Source organism: Sceloporus occidentalis, unplaced genomic scaffold, assembly GCF_023333645.1.
Source record: "Sceloporus occidentalis isolate IW3139 unplaced genomic scaffold, rSceOcc1.0.p SCAF_2, whole genome shotgun sequence".
Classification (NCBI taxonomy): Eukaryota; Metazoa; Chordata; class Lepidosauria; order Squamata; family Phrynosomatidae; genus Sceloporus; species Sceloporus occidentalis.
In genome coordinates, this window is record NW_028316982.1 from 93,955,015 (window position 1) to 93,974,605 (window position 19,591).

At 39.7% G+C, this 19,591-nt stretch overlaps 1 protein-coding gene across 4 annotated transcripts in view; it reads left to right on the plus strand.

Annotated features, from left to right (window-relative positions):
- LOC149318725 (renalase-like) overlaps positions 1 to 19,591 on the plus strand; it is a 171,492-nt gene that overhangs the window by 6,472 nt on the left and 145,429 nt on the right. For 3 of the 4 annotated variants that reach the window (XM_089510348.1, XM_089510349.1, XM_089510350.1), the window contains exons 3-4: positions 2,707 to 2,849; positions 10,602 to 10,763. In XM_089510348.1, the coding sequence (XP_089366474.1) occupies positions 2,707 to 2,849; positions 10,602 to 10,763 (305 nt within the window). The remainder of the gene's footprint in view (positions 1 to 2,706; positions 2,850 to 10,601; positions 10,764 to 19,591) is intronic. The other variant, XM_089510351.1, reaches the window with a different exon arrangement.

The window sequence follows — 19,591 nt, forward strand, 5'->3', positions numbered from 1 at the left end:
ACAAAGTTGAATCCCATTCTGGGAGAAATCCTGGAAATAAATAAATAAATAATACACCGAGCCATCAGAAAACAAAGGTGTCACTATCTCAGCCACCTTTGAAAAAAGTTTGGGGTTTTGGAGGATTTCAGATTTTGGAATTCCAGATAAAGGAGACTCACCCTGTAGTTGATTCTGATTTTACTTCAGTGCTTCTGGAGGGGCACTGGCAAAGGGAAAGAAATAACATTTATTATTATTGTCATCAGCATCACTGAAAGTCCCTAAATATAAATGTAAACAATAGGAAGGTGCCTTTGGGGGCATTGGTCCATGTACTTCAGTACCGTCTTCAGCAGGGTTGGGCAAGTGGATCCCTCCAGCTCTTGTTGGAGACATGTCTCCCAGCATCCCTCGCTAATTGCCTATGCAAATAGGGTTGATGGACAGTCCAGCATTGTTTGGAGGGCCATAGTTGCCCGTCCATGGTTTGCAGTGCCTGGCAGTAGCTCTCTGGCGACTCAGGGGAGGTCTTTCCCTGCAACAAGCTGGGATTTTCTATATCCAAAGTGTTTGTGCTTTTGCACATTCTCCCTTGCTTTGCAGCTTCTGAGATTTCACCCGGCATTGATCATACACTGAGGGGCTTTTTATTTCTTTTTCAGGAAGCTAAATCCTGCCCCTGTTTTTGCATCTGATGCGTGCGCATAACCCTGATTATGAGCAGTGCCTTGTAAGAATACTGCAAGCCAACAAAGCATTTTAATGAAGATAAGTTCATCAGAAAACCATGATTGAGTAAATCATACATAAAGAGAGTACATAATGAGAGCCAGTTTGGTGTAGTGGTTTGAGTGTTGGACCATGATCCTGGAGACCAGGGTTCAAATCCCCGCTCAGTCATAAAACTCACTGGGTGACCCTGGGCAAGTCATACTCTCTCAGCCTCAGAGCATGGCAACAGCAAACCTCCTTTGAACCAATCTTGCCTAGAAAACCTCATGATAGGGTCACCTTACGATTGCTATAAGTCAGAAATGACTTGAAAGCAGACAGCAACAAACAAATTATATCATACATCCAAGAAAGGGAACCTATGGCTCTCCAGCTCACTCAGTCCCTTCACCAATGGCCCTGCTGTCTTGCGATTATGGGATTTGAATTCCAAAACAGCTGGAAGGCCAATTGCAAAGAAGGCGCTGGGCAGACTTGGCTTGAAAGCAGCCAGTCACAGCTCAGGAAGGCTGTGAAGGGGGGCTCCTGGGGAAACAGTGCGTAGCAAAAGCAGCAGCTTGTCTCTTGGAGACAGTCGGATAGGGAGAAGAAGAGATTCAACAGGGTTTGGATTTGAGACCTGGTTTGAAGCTGACACTGACAGCATGTTGAGCTGACAGAGACAGAGTTTTGAATTTGAGGAAGAAGAGGGATCTGCCTATGATGGCAGGGAGCCTAAAGAATACAATACTAAGGTTTATTATATTCATATACTGTGTTTAATAAATCTGTTATTGTTATTTTAAACCTGTCACTGGTTGTCTGTGAATCCTGAGTTGGGAGTCAGGCCACACATACGAAACTAAAGAACCCATGCAACAACACAACCGCATGCCCACATTTATAGGGGTTAACCTAAGGCCCAGTGTGGTGTAGTGGTCTGAGTGTTGCACTTGGAGGCCAGGGTTTGATTCTCCTCAGCCATGAAACCCACTGGGTGGCTTTGGGAAAGTCACATGCTCTCAGCCTCAGTGGAAGCCAATGCCAAACCTCCTCTGAACAAATTTGGCCAAGAAAACCCCATGATAGGTTTGCCTTAGGGTCTCCATAAGTCAGAAATAACACAACCCCAAGTTCACATTTATAGGGGTGATCCTAAGGCCCAGTAACCCAATGAAGCAAGGATAGAATGGGGGGAACAAGGGCAGGGTGAGTGGCAGGACTCCTACGTCTGAGGAAGTAGACCAAGTCTACAAAAGCTTATGCTACAGCTTCATTGTCACAATTAGTCTCAAAGGTGCTATAACATGCCTTTGTCTACTTATATTCCAGACTAACATGGCTATGGCTGCATCTGCTTGACACCACTTTAACTAATGGTTCAGTGCTCTGGAATCCTGCTGTTTGTAGCTTTGTGAGATATTTAGCCTTCCCTGTCAGAGCGCTCTGGTGCCACAACAAACTACACACCCCAGGATCCCATAGCATTGAGCCATGGCAGTTAAAGTGGTGTCAAACTACATTATTTCTGTAGTGCAGATGCAGCCTAACTCTTAGGATTCCTAAGGGTTGGAGTTTTGGGACCAGCCTGGGTAAAAGGATCTGTCACAACAGTGTGTCCCACCCTGTCTTGCGTCATAGTGCTGAAGTAGTTGCTTAGGTTTCCATGCACCACTCATCTTTCTAGTACATATGAGTTGCTCTACCTAATCTTCAAAACAAGTAAGGTTCTGATATCAGTCCTCAGTCCTTTTTGTTGAGCTACAGTAAAATAGTTTTCCATTAAATCTGAAAGCCCATTCAGCTACTTGTACATGTGTAAAATCTGTTGATTGTAATGGTTGTAGGCCCATCATACCTTGATAGATACTGTACTTTGAAAGAAAATGCCATAATTACATTTTGGGACGTATATGTCCACTTGGTCAGCTAAAGCATTAACTATATGTTTTATTTATTTTTATTTTATGTTTTATGTGTTGTTTTTTGTGGCTTTTTAAAACTTTCTTTTAGCTTTTATGAAGATCTGTTGGCCCATGGAATACTGAAGCCATTAACTGCTGTATTAGAAGGAATGGTGGTGAAGGAAGGAGCAGAGAATTTTGTTACACCTCAAGGAACTTCATCGATTGTCAAGCACTATTTAAAGGAGTCAGGTACAGTAATAGTGATCTGGCATGTTTGTGAAGGATGGTTTTCGGAACTGACTATTTCTAGACTAACACATGTATGTTGACATATATGTGGGACTTTAAATAAGTGGGAAAGATTTTGGAGCAGAAATACAAAAAGATTTTTGTGGAAATAGATCCTACGTTTGAAAGTGAAAATTAAGAATACAATCCTAGACAGAAAGTAGATAACGATCTACTAGCAGATTTTCCAGTGATTTGCCACAGAGGGGCAAGCATTCCTAACTCCAGAATGCCACTAGTAAAGGGACCAGACAGATGCAGAGCACTTAAGAGCTTAGGCATAGTGACAGAGATAAGAACTTGTAACATTAGGTTTAACATGTTAAATGTTAGAACCTAGGAAATTAATACATTAGAAATAAATTAATATAAATAAAATAAATTACCCAAACCCCCTATGTTTCTTTAATTGGTTAAGGGCCTTCACAGACCAGTCTGAAATGCAGGCCTGGGGGCAGAGTCAGGTCGCAGCATCCTGACAACGCATGTCCGACCCTGCCCCCCTCAGGCACCTGATGCCACGCACCGCTCCACATGGCGTGCAGCATCATGGAGCGCCTCTGGTGTTGTGTTCAGGTGACGGGGCGCAGACAGGGCGCCATATAGCCGCACCTCCACAGCTATGGCACCCTTTCAAGGGTGCAAAAAGGAGCCGCTTTTTTGGGGCTCCTTTTTGTGCCCTCAAAAGGCTGATGGGGGCCACGGCATGAGGTTGCTACAGCCCCAGTCCGGAGTGAAAAGTGGCGGCTGCAGGCCAACCCTTCAGGATGTGCTAACTATAGAGTCCCTAAATTATCATTAATCTCACCATTGAAAACAGGCAGAGCAAGGGATTTACAGAAAATGGCAAAGAGATTGCTCACATTGATCCTGGTGTTATATATCTTCTTGACACCTTCAAAAGTGCCCTTTTTCTTTTTTTTAAAGTTGTCTTTCTCCAGCCTAGAATTCCTTTAATGTACCACAAAGTAGATAATGCAATTCTTGCCTGGGGATACTGGGACTTCAGCGTGCCTGGAAATGGTCAGGCTGTCCTAAACAGTGTGATTGCATCTTACAACCTCAATTAAGTATTTTCATTGAATCCTTTTCCCTCTTCTTTTTTAATCTGCTTCTACCCTCACCAACGAGAGCCGGCATGGCGTAGTGGTTTGAGCATTGGACTATGACTCTGCAGACCAGGGTTCGAATCCCGGCTCAGCCATGTAAACCCGCTGGGTGAACTTGGGCAAGTCACATTGTCTCAGCTCTGAAGATGGCAATGGCAAAAGCTCTCTGAAGAAACCTGTCAAGAAAAACCAATGATAGGTTCACCTTAGAGTCACCATAAGTTGGAAATGTCTTGAACGCACACAGCAACAAACAACAAACATGTGGCCTGTTCACTTCTCCTTCTATCGCCTTGTTTATTAAAGGTTAATAAACAGAGATGCTAAAGGAACAATACAGTCCACTAGAAGTTGTTAAACTGTAACTTTCAACATTCCTTACAATTGGCTATTCTGGTTTAGGACTACTAGGGGTTGTCTGAGTGCATCTAGCAGGCAAAATGATTCCCACCCTGTGTTAAAGGCTAGTAAAAAATAATGAGTTAATTTCAGCTAGGAGACACAGATTCACTGCAAGTGCAACTATATATGACTAGCTACAGAGATCAGTCTTGAATAAAGGATGACGAATTCTAAACCAGAAATGTTTGGAGTGTCTCTGTGTATATGCAGAACATTTTTCTTTGTAGCTGTGTGTGTGTATATATATATATATATATATATATATATATATACCGATCAGAAACATGTAGCCGAATATATATTTCTCCACAGTAGTCCCCATGTATTCACATGTGTTCTGAAGTGTTGTGGAATATTATTCAATATTCTGTGAAGAAATATACATAGTTTTTTAATGCAAAAAAAATATGCTTTCTTTGGACAGGAAATGGTTTTACGCAAAGAAAAGCCATTTTCTATGTAGAAAATATTTTTTGGTGCATAAAAGTATATTTCTCCACAGAATAATTGCTCCACAATACTGGAGGAAATTCTAATACTGAGGGAAATGGTGTAAAAGTCTTGCTCCTCTACCATTTATCCCCATGGGGTTCCTAATTGTCAAGAAACCTGCATTTTGACCTGGAAATGAATAATTGTGAATATTCTTTCTGTCCCTACTTCAGAATGTGTGATACTCTGAAGACGGGTGTGGGTAAAAAAACAGAATGAGTGAAGTAGGGAGGATAGAACTAAAGAAAAACCGAAAAAAGAAAATAGCAGAAACGTTCCGTTAAGGAATACTTGCCATGTATTAGCCATGTTTGCAGTATTGTGTGAGTAATAAAGGATTACCATGGAGTTCCATGGCATTTTTCGGCAAGGTTCTGAATCCCATTGTGGGAGAAAAGCAGGCTATAAATCCTTGAAATTAATTAAATAAATAAATGAACAGCTCCAGGGGTTTCTGGATGAAACGGATTATGTATTTCCATTTCATTCTGGTTTCAGGTCTTATTATGGGACACAGACAGCTTTGGTCACCTTGGTGGATGACCAATGCCAGGAGCTAGACAGGGAGAGTGTGTCTGTTGGCTCTGCTGGAGCTCTCAGTGGATTTCAATATCATCAGCCATGATATCTTTCTGGGTCACCTTGCTGGGATGGTGTTTGGGGAATAGTTACAGTGGCTTCATTTCTTCCTGGAGGGGTGAACCCAGAAGGTGGTGCTGGGAGACTCCTGTTCAGCCCATTGGCCTGTGGGGTGTCTCAGGATTCAGTTCTCTTCCCCATGCTATTTAACATATACATGAAACCGCTGGGAGAGGTTGTTGGAGTTTTGGAGTTCAGTACCATCAGTACATCAATGATACCCAACTCTATTACTCCTTTCCAGCACAAGCTAAGAAAGCTGTTTTGGGATCTGTCATCAATAATGGACTGGGTGAGGTCAAACAAAGTGAAATTTAATCCAGACAAGATGGACATGCTGCTGTTCAGTCGAAAGGCAAATGGGGGAATAGGGATTTAGCCTGTGCTGAATGGTGTTACACTCCCTCTGAAGATGCAAATTTTCAGCTTGAGTTTGCTCCTTGATTCAACCCTGACATTGGAAGCCCAGCTTTCAGTGGTGGCTAGGAGTGCATTTGCACAGTTAAAGCTTGTATGACAGCTGCGTTCATTCCTTGAGATATCAGATCTGGCCATGGTGACACATGTCTTAGTTATCTCCCAGTTGGATTACCGTAATGTGCTGTATGTGGGGATGCCTCTGAAGAGCAATTAGGACCTTCAGATGGCCCAAAGACCTGCAGCCAGATTACTAATGGCTACTGGCTATAGGGAGCACACAACTCCCTTGTTGCAACAGCTCCATAGAAAAGGATGCCCTTTTCTATGCTCCACCACCCTCACAGATACATCTGGTGGGAACATGAAGGAGGGTGTTTTTAGTGGCTGCCCCCAAGCTCTGGAACTCCCCTCCCAGAGACGTTAGAGGGGCACCCAACTTACTTTGTTTTCACAGACAAGCAAATACTTTTCTATTCCAACAGGCATTTGAGGAATGATTATATAAGGCCCATCTTACACAATGTGCTGGATATTGCTAATTGTTGTGCTGATGTATTTGTGTTTTAATGATACATGTTGTAACCTGGATTTGGTGTTTTCCCCCTGGTTGTTTAATTGTGTTTTAACTTCTGTATCTTGTTGATTTTTAATTGGTTTTTTTAATCATTGTAAACTGGTGAAGATTCAGGATAGAAATAATTATAATCATATACTCCCAAAAGTGTGTGATACACAGAATGAGTGAGGAATGGAAAGCAGAAGAGAGGGAAGAAGAAAGAGGAGAGAAGCCGAAAGAAGTGAAAAAGGGGATGAGTTGGGGAAAAACTTTTCACTTTGGTCCAAAACACACTACAGAAATAATTCAGTTTGAGACCACTTTAAATTGTCCTGGCTCAGTGCTAGGGAATCTGGGGAACTGTAGTTTATTGTGGCACCAGACTTCTCTGACAGAGAAGGTTCAATATCTCACAGAACTACATTTCCCACAATGCCCTAGTATTTATCCTGGGCAGTTAAAGTGATCTCAAACTGGATTATTTTTGCAGTGTTTTGGACCTTTGCATGTTATACAATAATAAATACATAATAGAAACCAGAGCAAAAACAATAGTGGATGGGGACTGAAGGGACCTACAAGGTAAGATTGAAGGGAGGGAACTCTAGCCTTTCAGACCTAAAATGGCCTGACATTCTGCAAAGGCTGTGACTGGTTGAGGGCTGGGCAAACAAATCCATCCCGTGTCCCATTTCATTTCATGTCCGGACACTCTTTCTTCTTTTGTTCCTTTGCTTCTTAGTTATTCTTTTGCTGGGTTTCCAGAACTTCCTCTGCCTCACTCTTCATGGTAGCAGTGACAACAGTAAGCAGAGCAGCCCGCTTAGCAACAAGGCCATTTCCTCCAATCCTGATCCTTCTTCTCTTCCAGCCTTCATGTCTTGCTAATCCGCCAGCGGATATAAAACCACCGGCTTTAATTAATTCAAAAATCCTACAATCGATTAACTTGATTTTGAACTTATGACATGAAATTAATGTATATCTTAATCAATGAACTTACGGCATGGAATTAACTATGCCATTAATCAGTCAATCTAATGAGTTAAGCCACAATATTAGAAACTTCTTTTGAATTAATAACAATTTAAATCAATTAGTTGTTCCCAGTCTCTGGCAAAGGAGGGTCCAGTTGTAGACTCATATAAACAAGGACTGGGCAAAGGGTAGCCCCAATGCCATGAGTAGCCCTAGTAGTTCTGTGTAAATTTACAGCGCTTTATAAATAAAGGTTAATAATAATAATAATAATAATAATAATAATAATAATAGAGCAAAGTACAATAATATCCCAAATCCACAGAACAGTGATGCCTTTAATCGAACAACCAAAATGCACAATATACATGTTGCGAGCTTTTGAAGCTTCACTGGCTTCTTCATCAGGCAAAGATGTAAAAATCATAAAGGATAAAGAAAAAAATGATGTTAGTCATAGTCCTGCATTTTGCCAAGGTGTTGTGGTTGTCCTCAGTTCAGATGGCATAGAGGGGTATTCTGGTTATGTGGGTACTGGAACATTCTTAAAGTCCAGGAAATAAAATAGCAAGACAAAAAGATAATAGTAACCACAACATCCTGATGAAAGGCAGGCCTATGACTAATATCGACATTTTGTTTCCTTTCTGCTGTGCGATTTTTAACAACTTTGCCTGATGAAGAAGCAAGTGGAGCTTCGAAAGGTTGCAACATGTATATAATGCATTTTGGTTGAGCCCTTAAAGGTATCACTGTTTTGTGGATTTTTGATGTTGTTAAACATTTTAAACATGTTACACATCCCTTGCATAATTTTGCCTAAAAATACCTTTCAAAATCAGAAATGGATTTACCTCTACTTCTGGGTGTGTAGAGGGTTTTTGTTGTTACATTTTTGTGAGTTCAGTTGCACCCCTTCCCTTTGCAGTTGCAGTTGTTCAAATGGGTGGGCAATGGGTATTCTTTAAGGATTCTGGCCTTCAGCTACCTAGGGCTTTGATGGAAATAATTTTGGGGGCCTTGGAAATGTTACTTCTTTCGAATTAGAACTTCCAGAATCTCCCAACCAATTGGTCATCGGCCATGTTAGTTTAGGGATACTGGGAGCTTTAGTCCAAACAAATAGCTTTTAAAAGTGCTAAGAATGTGTTCATTTATTGTTCAGTGAATTTATATGCCACTATTTTAATAAGTACGGTTGGCCCTCCATAGCCACAGATTTTGAATTAACAGGGTTCAACCATCAACGGCTTGAATTTTTTTTTAATTCCAAAAAGCAAACCTTAATTTTGCCATTTCATATAAGTGACAGTATTTTTACTACCCATTGTATATAATGAGACTTGGCCATCCACAGATTTTGGAATCCACTGGGGTTGCTAGAACCAAACCCTAACAGATATCAAGGGCCCACTATATTTGGTTTTAGTCAATTAACAATCATTGAAATTATATTCACAACATGCTGCCAGTGGAGGCTACTAGTGGATCCTATGTCTGAATATCTGAAAAGACATCCACATTGCCACTTTTCCTGCAATGTGGATGTGGTTTTGTGCACAGAAAACTACAAGTTTCCTGCACAGAAGACAGCATTTTTGGTACAGAAAATAACAACCCTGAATAAGAAATGCAGGAAACTAATTTTCTGCACAAAAAATTGAACAGAATAAGTCCTTAAATGCAGATAGTCTTTAAAAGGTGCATTTTTCCCAAAGATTTTCTCACAGTGATAAAAAAACTGGTAAAGTTATTTATTCTTGGAAGAACAAAATTTGGGGAGATTTATATCTCAAGTCCCATGTTTTAGGCTGCTGCCACACTGCAGAGATAAAGTGGATTACGCTACTTTAACTGCCATGTCTCAACACTGGAATGCTGGGATTTGTAGTTTATTGGGGCACCAGAACTCTCTGACAGGGAAGGCTAAATATCTCACAAAACTACAAACTCCAGAATTCCATAGCATTGAATCATGGCAGTTAAAGTGGTGTCAAACTGCTTTATTTCTGCAGTGTGGATGCAACCTGAGTTTGAACTTGAAAGGATCTATTCAGGGTGCTAAATCTATTGGGAAAGATAGGTTCTTTTAAAGTTCAAAGTAAAACCCCAAATGTTTTTTGTGGTTTTTTTGGGCTATGTGGCCTTGTTTCAGAAAACCCCAAATGGATTCACTATTTTATTGACACAGGAGTTACCATCTGCCACTGCACACTACTATAGTCTAGTCTGAATAAGACACAGGTATCTGTGATGTTAAAGACATCATAACTGCTGTGCTGGATCAGACCCAAGTTGTGTAGTTCAGCAGTCCTTAAAGTGGTCTGTGAGAAGTCCTCAAAGCAGAACATTAATGCAACAGCATATTCTTGTTCATATGTTAAAGTAACTGATATTTAGAGGAATCCTTTCCCCAGTGTTTGAGTTGATATACAGTCATCCCTCTGTATCCACATTTTTTTATCCACAGATTCAAACATCCATGGGTTTGAAAATATTTCCAAAAAAATATAAATTCCAAAAAAGAAACCTTGGTTTTCCCATTTTGTATAAGGGACACCATTTTACTATGCCACAGTATTTAATGGGACTTGAGTATCCATGGACTTTAGTATCCATAGGAGTGGGGTCTTGGAACCAAACCCAGAGGATACTAAGGCCCATCATAATTGGTAGCTATCACCCCTTGCACATTAATTTGGTTGAATGGCACTCATTAACTAAGAATAATTATACATAAATTCATCTGATCCTTTTTTAAAAAAATCTATATTGACCTCCAGCACTGCATCGTTTGTGGTGGATTCCATAGTTTGCTGTGTGAAGAAATAGGTCTTTTTGCCTGTCCTAAATATCCCACTAGTCAGGGCATTCAGTTCTAGTATTGTGAGAGGAGATAGTCCTCACCTTACCCATTTTCTCCACACCAAGTATAATTTTATATACCTCTACCCTATCCCTTTCCCTCTCTTAACGTGCCCCTTTCAAACACCAATGTTGTAGTCTTCCATTACAGAGGAATTGTTTTGGCCCCTTGACCATTTTGATTGCCCTTTTGGGTACTTATTGATTCTTTAGTTTGCTCAGACACACAATAATTTGTGTTTCTTTCTGAAGCAGATGCAGATATCTTCTATGATCGTCAAGTTACTCACATCTACCTCAGAGATGGGAAATGGGAAGTCTGTGTTAATACAGGCTCCTCAGACCAGTTTGATGTGGTTATTCTTACAATGCCTGTCCCACAAATTCTTCAGCTTCAGGGAGACATTGTGAATAGTAAGTGTTAACATTCAGTCTTGTTTTACTTATCTATTGTATTTACTAGCTACATTGATAATTGTTTCCCTCCTGACACCTTATGGTAGTATTCATGATACTTCCCCTCTTTTCTGTTCCAACAACAATCCTGTGAGGTAGATGAGGCTGAGAGATTGTTACAGGCCCCAGTTTACCCAGTAAATGTTTTGGCCAAGTAAAAGTTCAACCATAGTCTTCTTGGCCTTAGTACTACACCCTGATAGCTATATCACACTGGCTTTCTATCTGTTTTTACTAGCGTTGTGAAGGCTACCATGTTGAGTTTTTTGTGTGTCAATTTTAAGTACAGTATCTTTTAAAGAAAATCTAATTAGGTTGACTTGAAAAATGAGAGAATTGTGGTCTGAAGGTGTGATGTTAATATGTAATATATGTTGTGCAGAACTCTTAATGTAGCTGTTATAGCAGATGAAAGTCTGTTGAACAGAGAGAAAGTGGTTATTTTATAATGTGCTGTGGCTTGGGGCTTTTGACAGTAAAATAGAGGTTTGCTATGTCAGATTGAAAAGAGAAAAACAAGAGATTCCTATCAAGCTAAAACATCAAGAGTTTGCCTATTTCCGGCTTTATAGTCTTCATTACCACATATTTAATTTTTGTTCAAAGTCTTACTAATTAGGTATGAAACTGGATATGGCTTGGTACCCCCCATACCTGAAGCACTTTCTACCACTCTGACCTACCCAACTGTGTGTCCACCATCAGACTTTCAAATCCCATCTCTATCCTCTGTTATTTAAAGCTAACTGGGTGATGACAGTCTTTTTGGTTTTGCTCTCCTGATAATTTGGGCAGAAGGCAAAACATTTTTCGTTACCTGAAATTCCAGAACTTCCTGTCAGCCAGACCTGAATATAGTTTGATCTGTTGTCTTAACCATATTCAAGAGAGAAAGAGAATAGAAAATGAAAGGTATACATGCTACTGTGGGCAGCAGCTACATGTTTAACATAACATGCAATTTTTGCCAGCTAGCAGGAGAAATGGCTTTAACAGATAACTGTTGTTCAAGGACATAGTTTCTTTTTAATATCTATATTTTGCTTATTCATGGATATGCATGGATAATTATGTCAGTCAGCATACTGATGCTAATATTGCAAGTTGTACCTGCTTGAAACTAAATTCTGTTGAAGTCTGTAATGACTAAATGCTGTTGAAATCAGTAATGACTTAGGAGTAAATGTGTTAAAGAGGGAAGTGATAAGCATAGATTATTGCAAAAGTAGTCCTATACAGTATTTGATTGCTAGATCTGTTTTTACTGCTTTGTGCTGGCTGTGTGCTATAATAAATGCTGCTGTTGTTTTCAAGTTCCATAATGAACGAAATAAATGTGATAACTAGAAATCCCCACATGTAGAGTTTTCTGTGATTGCAGATACATTTTATATTCATGGAATCAATTCTTCTATATTTCTCCTCTGTTTTTATTTTGCTTTTGCATGCTGCTTTAATGCTGCTGCTTTTGTGGGTATGGTCTATTGATGTTCTAACAATAGCGGAAAATAGAATAAGTCATTCTATTATTTATGAGGGTTTTTCCCCTCTTGGTTGCACCAAGAAGTCCAGATGAAGAGAACTAGACTCTTGTAAGAAGAATCGTAAAGGATGTGTGCCTGATTTTGTTTTGTTTTTACTAGAACATTCCTTTAGCAGCTTCACCTTATTTGAACTATGTGCAGTGAATACTATTTTGACATGTAGCTGCTCAAAGCATGTTTAGGCCTGGGACTTCCTTGCTTTGTTATTTCCTATGTGTGAAAAAGGTTTGGCATTTCAAGGGTTAGCAGAGAATGAACCTGGAAGTATTTTACCTGTTGCACTGGAACCAATCTCTTAGCAGATGAGGCAATTCTGTATCTAGTTGCAGTATTTTAAGGAAACGGTGGATGGCAGCATTCTAATGATCTTTGAAATGGCTAAATCAAAAGGTCCTAAAACATGTAAGCTGGGATCAGAGTGCTGTGAATAAATGTCAGCTTTTACGTGAAGCTGAATTTTGGCCTTTAAGTTACTGTTTTCATTAATTAAAATACAAGGTAGCAAAAATGATTTGTGGACTTGTATATGTTTTATTAAAATTTTGAAAAATGTATCAGTAATCTGTATTGGCTGTTCCCCTTCCCCCTACATCTATACTAATATAGTTTACCAACATACATTTGGGGAACTGAGATTCAGATCTTTTATCTTGTTTAGCTTCATGTGTCACGTCTTTAGACTGAATTTTGAGTGCCAGCTCAACATATCAGCTAGTTCCAGAAATGCATTGTGGTTGAGGTGTCATGTGAAATTTATGTCTCTGGTGACAGAGTTTTGGTGGCAAATTCACACATATGCTGGTCAGCAGGTACGCATTTATGACTATAAAGTCATGTGCAAACCAGTTCTGGGGTTTTTATTTTAAACAAACAAACAAATATCCAGAGACATTTTAGAGGACTGGAAAATTTTTCCAAAATCAGTAAATATCCCCTACCCAATATTAAGGCCCATCTGAACTGCCTCCCACCTGGAGGAACAAGAGATAAGTCCTTTTCCTAATTTTACGCAAGGTAGGGAGGTTTCTCTGAAGATGCCAGCCACAGATGCTGGCGAAACGTCAGGAAGAAACTCTTCTAGAACATGGCCACATAGCCTGAAAGACCCACAAAAAACTACGGACGCCGGCCATGAAAGCCTTAGATTTCACATAGGGAAGTTTATTTGGTTCCTTTTGTGGCTTCCAGCTTTAGGTTCACAGCTTTTATTTTTTTGTGGGTTTTTCGGGGTGTGTGGCCATGTTCTAGAAGACCTTTTTTGCCAATATTGCACTTTCAAAGCAATCTTCCCCATCACAATTTGGGTGTGAAGGAATATACACTGTTGATCTTATGTGGAAAATAAAACAATATGAAATAAGCATCTGCATTGTGGTGGATGTCTGTGCCATGCTGTGCCTGAGTGCCCTTATTCCATATAAATACCACATTCTCATTTTTAAAGTATACTCTTTTTTTTTTCTCCACCCCAAATCTCTGTTGAAGATATTCCAAAATCTGTATACCTCCCAACATTTGTCATCCAGGTTTGTTTTGAGAACTGAGCAAATAATACCTTGTACCTTGTTTGAACTATGTTTTGCAATGGAAGAATTTGAGATTCTAAAGGGAAGAAAAAAATTAAAAAACAACTCTCTCAATAATTAGGTTTCATACCATTTAGTTCCTTTTGCATTAATGAAAATGCCGATAGGCATGATCATTCACATTTGTTCTCAAATGCCTCTCAGAACAATTCCCCACGCCTTTGTTCCATACAGTAACACAACACAATTGTTTCGTAGCACAGTCAGTCATCTGTAGAATCTTCAGTCAATTATCTTTCTTTCCCATCTTAATGTATGGTTGGGGATGAAGTGAAGTAGCCAAGCTGTCAATCTGAGAAAAAGGAGAGTCATTGAGGCAGGATAACCAGATGGTTTCTTCTGCTGCACTATGTGCCTTGTGCTTGTCCCAGCCTTTCATTCAAGGGGCATTGCTGTCTTTCATATATGCGTGGTCACTTGTGTGATAGCAGTTTTAGAAGGCGTGTGCATGAAACCGAGCAAAAAGAATACTTCAAAATAATTGAAATTATACATTACCTACTTAGTTTATATGCAAAGCTTGGAAAAAGTACTGTTAAGCATGAACATGCGTCTTCATCATATATGTGCATGCATACAATTTTTCCATGTTTAAGTTAAAAGGAAATTGAAAAGACTTTACAATACATAAAAATAATGTTAATATAATTAATAATAAGAGAAAAAATAAGTAAGAGATAAATAATAGCATCATTTCTCAAACAGCAAAACAGTGAATTAAGTAAAATTATAGACAGAAATTAACGAGTAGTTTCAAAGTCATGAGAAACAATGCATACCAGAATTTAAAGGCTGTTTCCCATAAATTGTCTATTCATATCCCTTCCCTTGTTTTAGCCTTCTTCCAATAACGTCCCTCTTTCATATTCATTTCTTTCTCCTTTTCTTTGTTTCTTCTTCTTTCCGTACTTTATCTCTGGCCTTCCATCTTTCTTACCCTTCTTGTACTTCTCATTCTTTTTCCATTTCTATTTTCCTCTTTCCCCTTCCTTTCTCTTTTTCTGCTTTCTCCATCTTCTTTGGGGTGCTGTACATTTGCTTGTTCACTTACAATTTTGGAACTGAATTTCAGTGGCATACCACAATGGCGGTAGATTGCACCACCAAATTTCACTAATGGCTTTCCACCATTATCATCAGGAACACTTTGGAGGGTGCAAAAAGGGGCTAGAGGGGCTGTATGTGCCCCAGATACCACACCTCTCCCCCATGTCTCACATATGGAATTGGTGTTAAATCAGGAGCAGTGAATGTTAGGTTTTTGAACTCCAATAAGCTCCCAGGTAGCATGGCCACTGGTAAGGAATTATGAAGTCCAAAACATTTGGAAGACCAAAAGTTCCTTACTTCTGTCATTGTCCTTTTACTGGATGAATCTCTCCCTTTCTCAAAATTTATAATACCACTAGCATCCTTATAAAGGTTCTCCTGGTGGAAAAAAAAATCCTCCACTGAGATAATGGAGAGGCTTGGACCAGGTCTGGGAGTACTGGATTCATAAGCCCATCGCTGTGAAGGTCACTGGATGACTCTGAGCTGGTTTCACACTTTCAGCCTAGGTTACATGAGAATAAACTGAGGGACATCACTGTTACTTTGAATACCTTGATGGAAAGGTGGGATAAAACTGTTGTTGATTTTGATGATGATACTAAGCTGCTGTTCCTGGTTTACGTGGTTTGAGATACATAGGCCTGTTACAGACTGCTAAAATAAAGCTGCTTTGGGTCTCTTTGGAGGTATGCTGTTTAAATGATGCATGCATCCTAAGAATCCGGAAGCTGCACCAAAGCTGCACTCCAGTCCTTAGGAATGGAGTGTGGCTTTGGCGCAACCTCTGGACTCTTAGCACCCCTGCATCATTTAAATAGCATACCTCCAAAGAGACCCGAAGCAGCTTTATTTTGGCAGTCTGTAACAGGCCATAGTAATGCAATTTTGTCATATCACCATCTTGCAACTAATATAACTTGGATTTTTAACCTGCACATCTAAGAGCACCTTGCAATTACATGTTTTCTTTTTATAAATGACACTTTATACTTAAATTTCAAAAAGTGTGCATGCAGGCTTGTACAGCTTGCATCTGACCTAGCCAAGCCCATTTGCTGTTTGCCTCCTGTTTTTGTAGTCTCAGGCAGCCAAGTAAAAATAAGAAATGTATTGAGCCACTGTGTGTTGTTCGTTGGATCACAAATGATTCAGATCCAACAGTGTTTGGGCAGGCTTTCTTCTTATTGTGGAGTGTTACCCCATTCTTTTAATTTGAGAGCCCTCCTCACTCAAGCAGATTTATTTAATAAAAAGATGGTAACAGAAATGGCCAAAACATCCATGTTCCCTTGGTTTCATAATACTGGTGATTTGTTTTTCCCATGCCCTATTGACGGAAATGTCTCTATCACACTTGCCAGATTTGAAAATACAGTTTTGCGGGTTCTTTGCAAGTTTGCCCCTGAAAAAAATTGTAGCCCTGGCACATCATTTTCTAAACAGCCATGATGTAAGGAACCGTGTCTGTGAAAGAAGTGAGATTTTTCAGTTCACATCGTTTCTTTGTAGTGGGGATATCTGAAAGGAGGGGTTTGTTTTTGCTGAGTAGTAGGCATCTAGAGATTTGCATAACTGAACAATTCTTTTAGGAAGGACAGAATTTAACTTCCTCTGTGAAACTAGTTTTGTCTTTCTGGTTTGAATGCATTGTTTAAAAGAAAGTATATCGCCCTGGGTTTGGAGAAAGTAGTGGGATGCTTTGCAACATAAAAGTTAAGTTTTACAACAAGATTCAGAAACCCTGATTATTATCTTGGGTGGGGTAGGGCATTCCAGAAGTTCACATGCAACCTCTGGACCTCACTCTGGCCTCTGAAGTTGCCCACCAACCCCCCCCCCGCCAATTTTTGAAGCCCTCCAACTTTTTTAATATTGGCATGTTTTTTATGTGATCCTTTGCCTGAAAACTGCACAGGAATCCCCTAAAATGCACAAAGCATCTCAAAACTACTCCTGCCCAGCCCCCATATTCATTTTTGTTGGATTCTCTCTCAAAATAATTCCTATTCACCATTTTAAAAGGGGCACTGAAGAAAAACTGAGATATTTTGGCATTTTGGAGAGTACGGATACCTGAAAGGAGGGCAAATTTTCCCCCTGGCCCCAAAAATGTTGCTCTCCTAGATCTAAGGAGTTGAAATAGGTCTCTTTCATACAAATGTCTATTAAATGTGTGCTCCACTATTATTCCACTTGCATTAGATTCTTTTCACAATTATGCAGCCTACCAATAACTAGCACTTATTTCCCTATTTGCTTTGCATAATATTACTCAGTTTTTTTACTTTCTGGTAGCAAAATGTGCATTAAAAGGCTGATAATGATTTGTGGGATGTTAGTCTAGCTAAGCTGCCTCTGATCTCTCATAAACCAGTGTTTAAGGCAGCTTTTCTATATAGGTGTCATCTAGATGTGTTGGACTATAAATGTCATTATCACTACCCATGGTGTTATAATTTGAACACATCTAGAGAGCTCTTGGTTGAGCAAGCCAGGATGGAGTAGATACGTAGTACAGAACTAGCAAAAAGGAGAGAAGAAAAACCTATGTTATTTTAAACCACACAATTCCCCCCCCCCCCCCACACACACACTTGTGCTGCTAATTATTATTATTGCAGACAAAAATCTCTGGCATAACAACTCTGTGTGTGTATGTGTGTGGTGTTACCTGCACCTACTGCACTGACAAGTTTGCATTCTAATATTAGATTAGTGCAAATACGTCTCTGAAAGAGATTTAAGAATACAAAGACAGCAGATGTTACATGATTGACTGTAAAAAAAACAAAAACCCAAAACTGGTTGGCCAAAACCTAATTATTATTCTGATCCAGAACAGATCTGCTTGCCTCATTGGGAACCTGGTAATTGATTCAGTGGATCTTTTTTAGTTGGGACTAACCATCAGTTAAATAGTAAGACAAGTTGTATGCTCATTTCGTGAAATGCAATGTAATTTCTGAATTTTTAAAAAGATTTGTGAGGTTTTTCATGATGAAATTTGGCCATTTGGGGATTAAATGACATTACACTTCCTAACATCGTCTACCCCTCATTTAGGTTTCTTTTTTTCTAAACGTCTAGGGGGAAACTCTCCTTAGAAATCAAACACCTGGCATCCCCAAAGTTCCCTGAAAAAGACATTTTGTTGGACTGGTTTCAATCAGAAGTGGTCTGTCTTGTCAGTCTATATGGAAAGCAGATTTGGCTAAATGACTAATTGAGATCCCCCCCACCCCACCCCAAGATCTGAATTCAGCACATGGTTGTAAATGCGGTGAGAATGTTACAGGTGTTGGTTAGTGCAACATTAGGTACTTTAGAAATAACTAATGATAACCATTAGAATCAAAGCGCGTAGGGAGAATGCCATTGACGTTCAACACAAGAGGATCCCAAACAGATCACTGGGTGGGATGCAGTGGTGTGTGAATAACGGACATGACGTTGCACTGTTCCTCATTGTACACTGAACATTTTGTGGTTCCCAGAGCATATTTTTGCAAATGGCAATTCAGTTGGAAGGGGGGGGTCATCCTGGCTTTTCTTGCCTGGTAGAACTTGAAATGCATGGGAATTATTCTAGCAGAGTTCCTCCTGCATGTATCTGTGTGCTGTTCTTAATGGTTATTAAGGATAAGCGCTGAGTCAGTTACCTCCCACACTAGGCTCTGCAGTTATATAACTTGTTAGGTTGCGGCAGCTTGGGTCAGCTTGTGTTGAGCTGAGTCCGGGTCCGTGTGGGAACAACCGGAGGACAATCTGAGCCTTTGGATGCCTGGAGACGAAAAGGAGAAAAGTGATAACCAAGCTTATTGTTGTGGTGTCTGATCTTACATGTAAAAAAAACAAACATTTAAGCATGTCTTATGAAATTAGGAAGAAGTACAGTGTGTGTGTGTCTGAAAAGCCAAACTGGTTAGTTGCACAATTATCAGTGACAATGACAGTGGTGCTTGTTAGTAGCCATGCTAACAATATTAATAAAGTCACATGAACTGTACCAGTGAGGGCTGTGCCTCCCATCTGTTGAAATTTTAATTTGAATATGAAGTTGTGGAATTTTTCCATCCATGTTGCGTGCAGTCAGTATTTACTCTTCCCAGATTGTTTTTCAACATGAAAAAGGATGAACATCTGTTATGCAATGTCAGGAAAGAGGGCCTTCCCCAGACCTTTCCACTAACTGAGTGCTTTATATGACACCCTCCAGAGCTTCATCTCAGTGAACAATATTCACCAATTCACAACTGCTAAACTCCGGGAAACTGAGACGAAAATGGACTGTATAATTAATGTTAGCGTGCCACACTCTGTGTGCTTACCAAGGACATTGCTAGGGAAATTATTCCATTATTTAGCATTATAAACCAATTCTTTGGAACAGCCCAAGCTGCTCATGCATGCAGGCTTTCGTTTCCACTGCTCTGTTCTCTTGAGCACACGCTGTCTCATAGTACAGTACAATAAAAAAAAAAGGGGGGGGGGAGTCTTTGCAACTTAAAATTTTGCTTTAATTTCATTTATTTTCACATAAAGAGCCAGAAATGAATCACTGGGGGATCACTTGCCTGATTTTGTTCTCCCGTTAATAATTCCT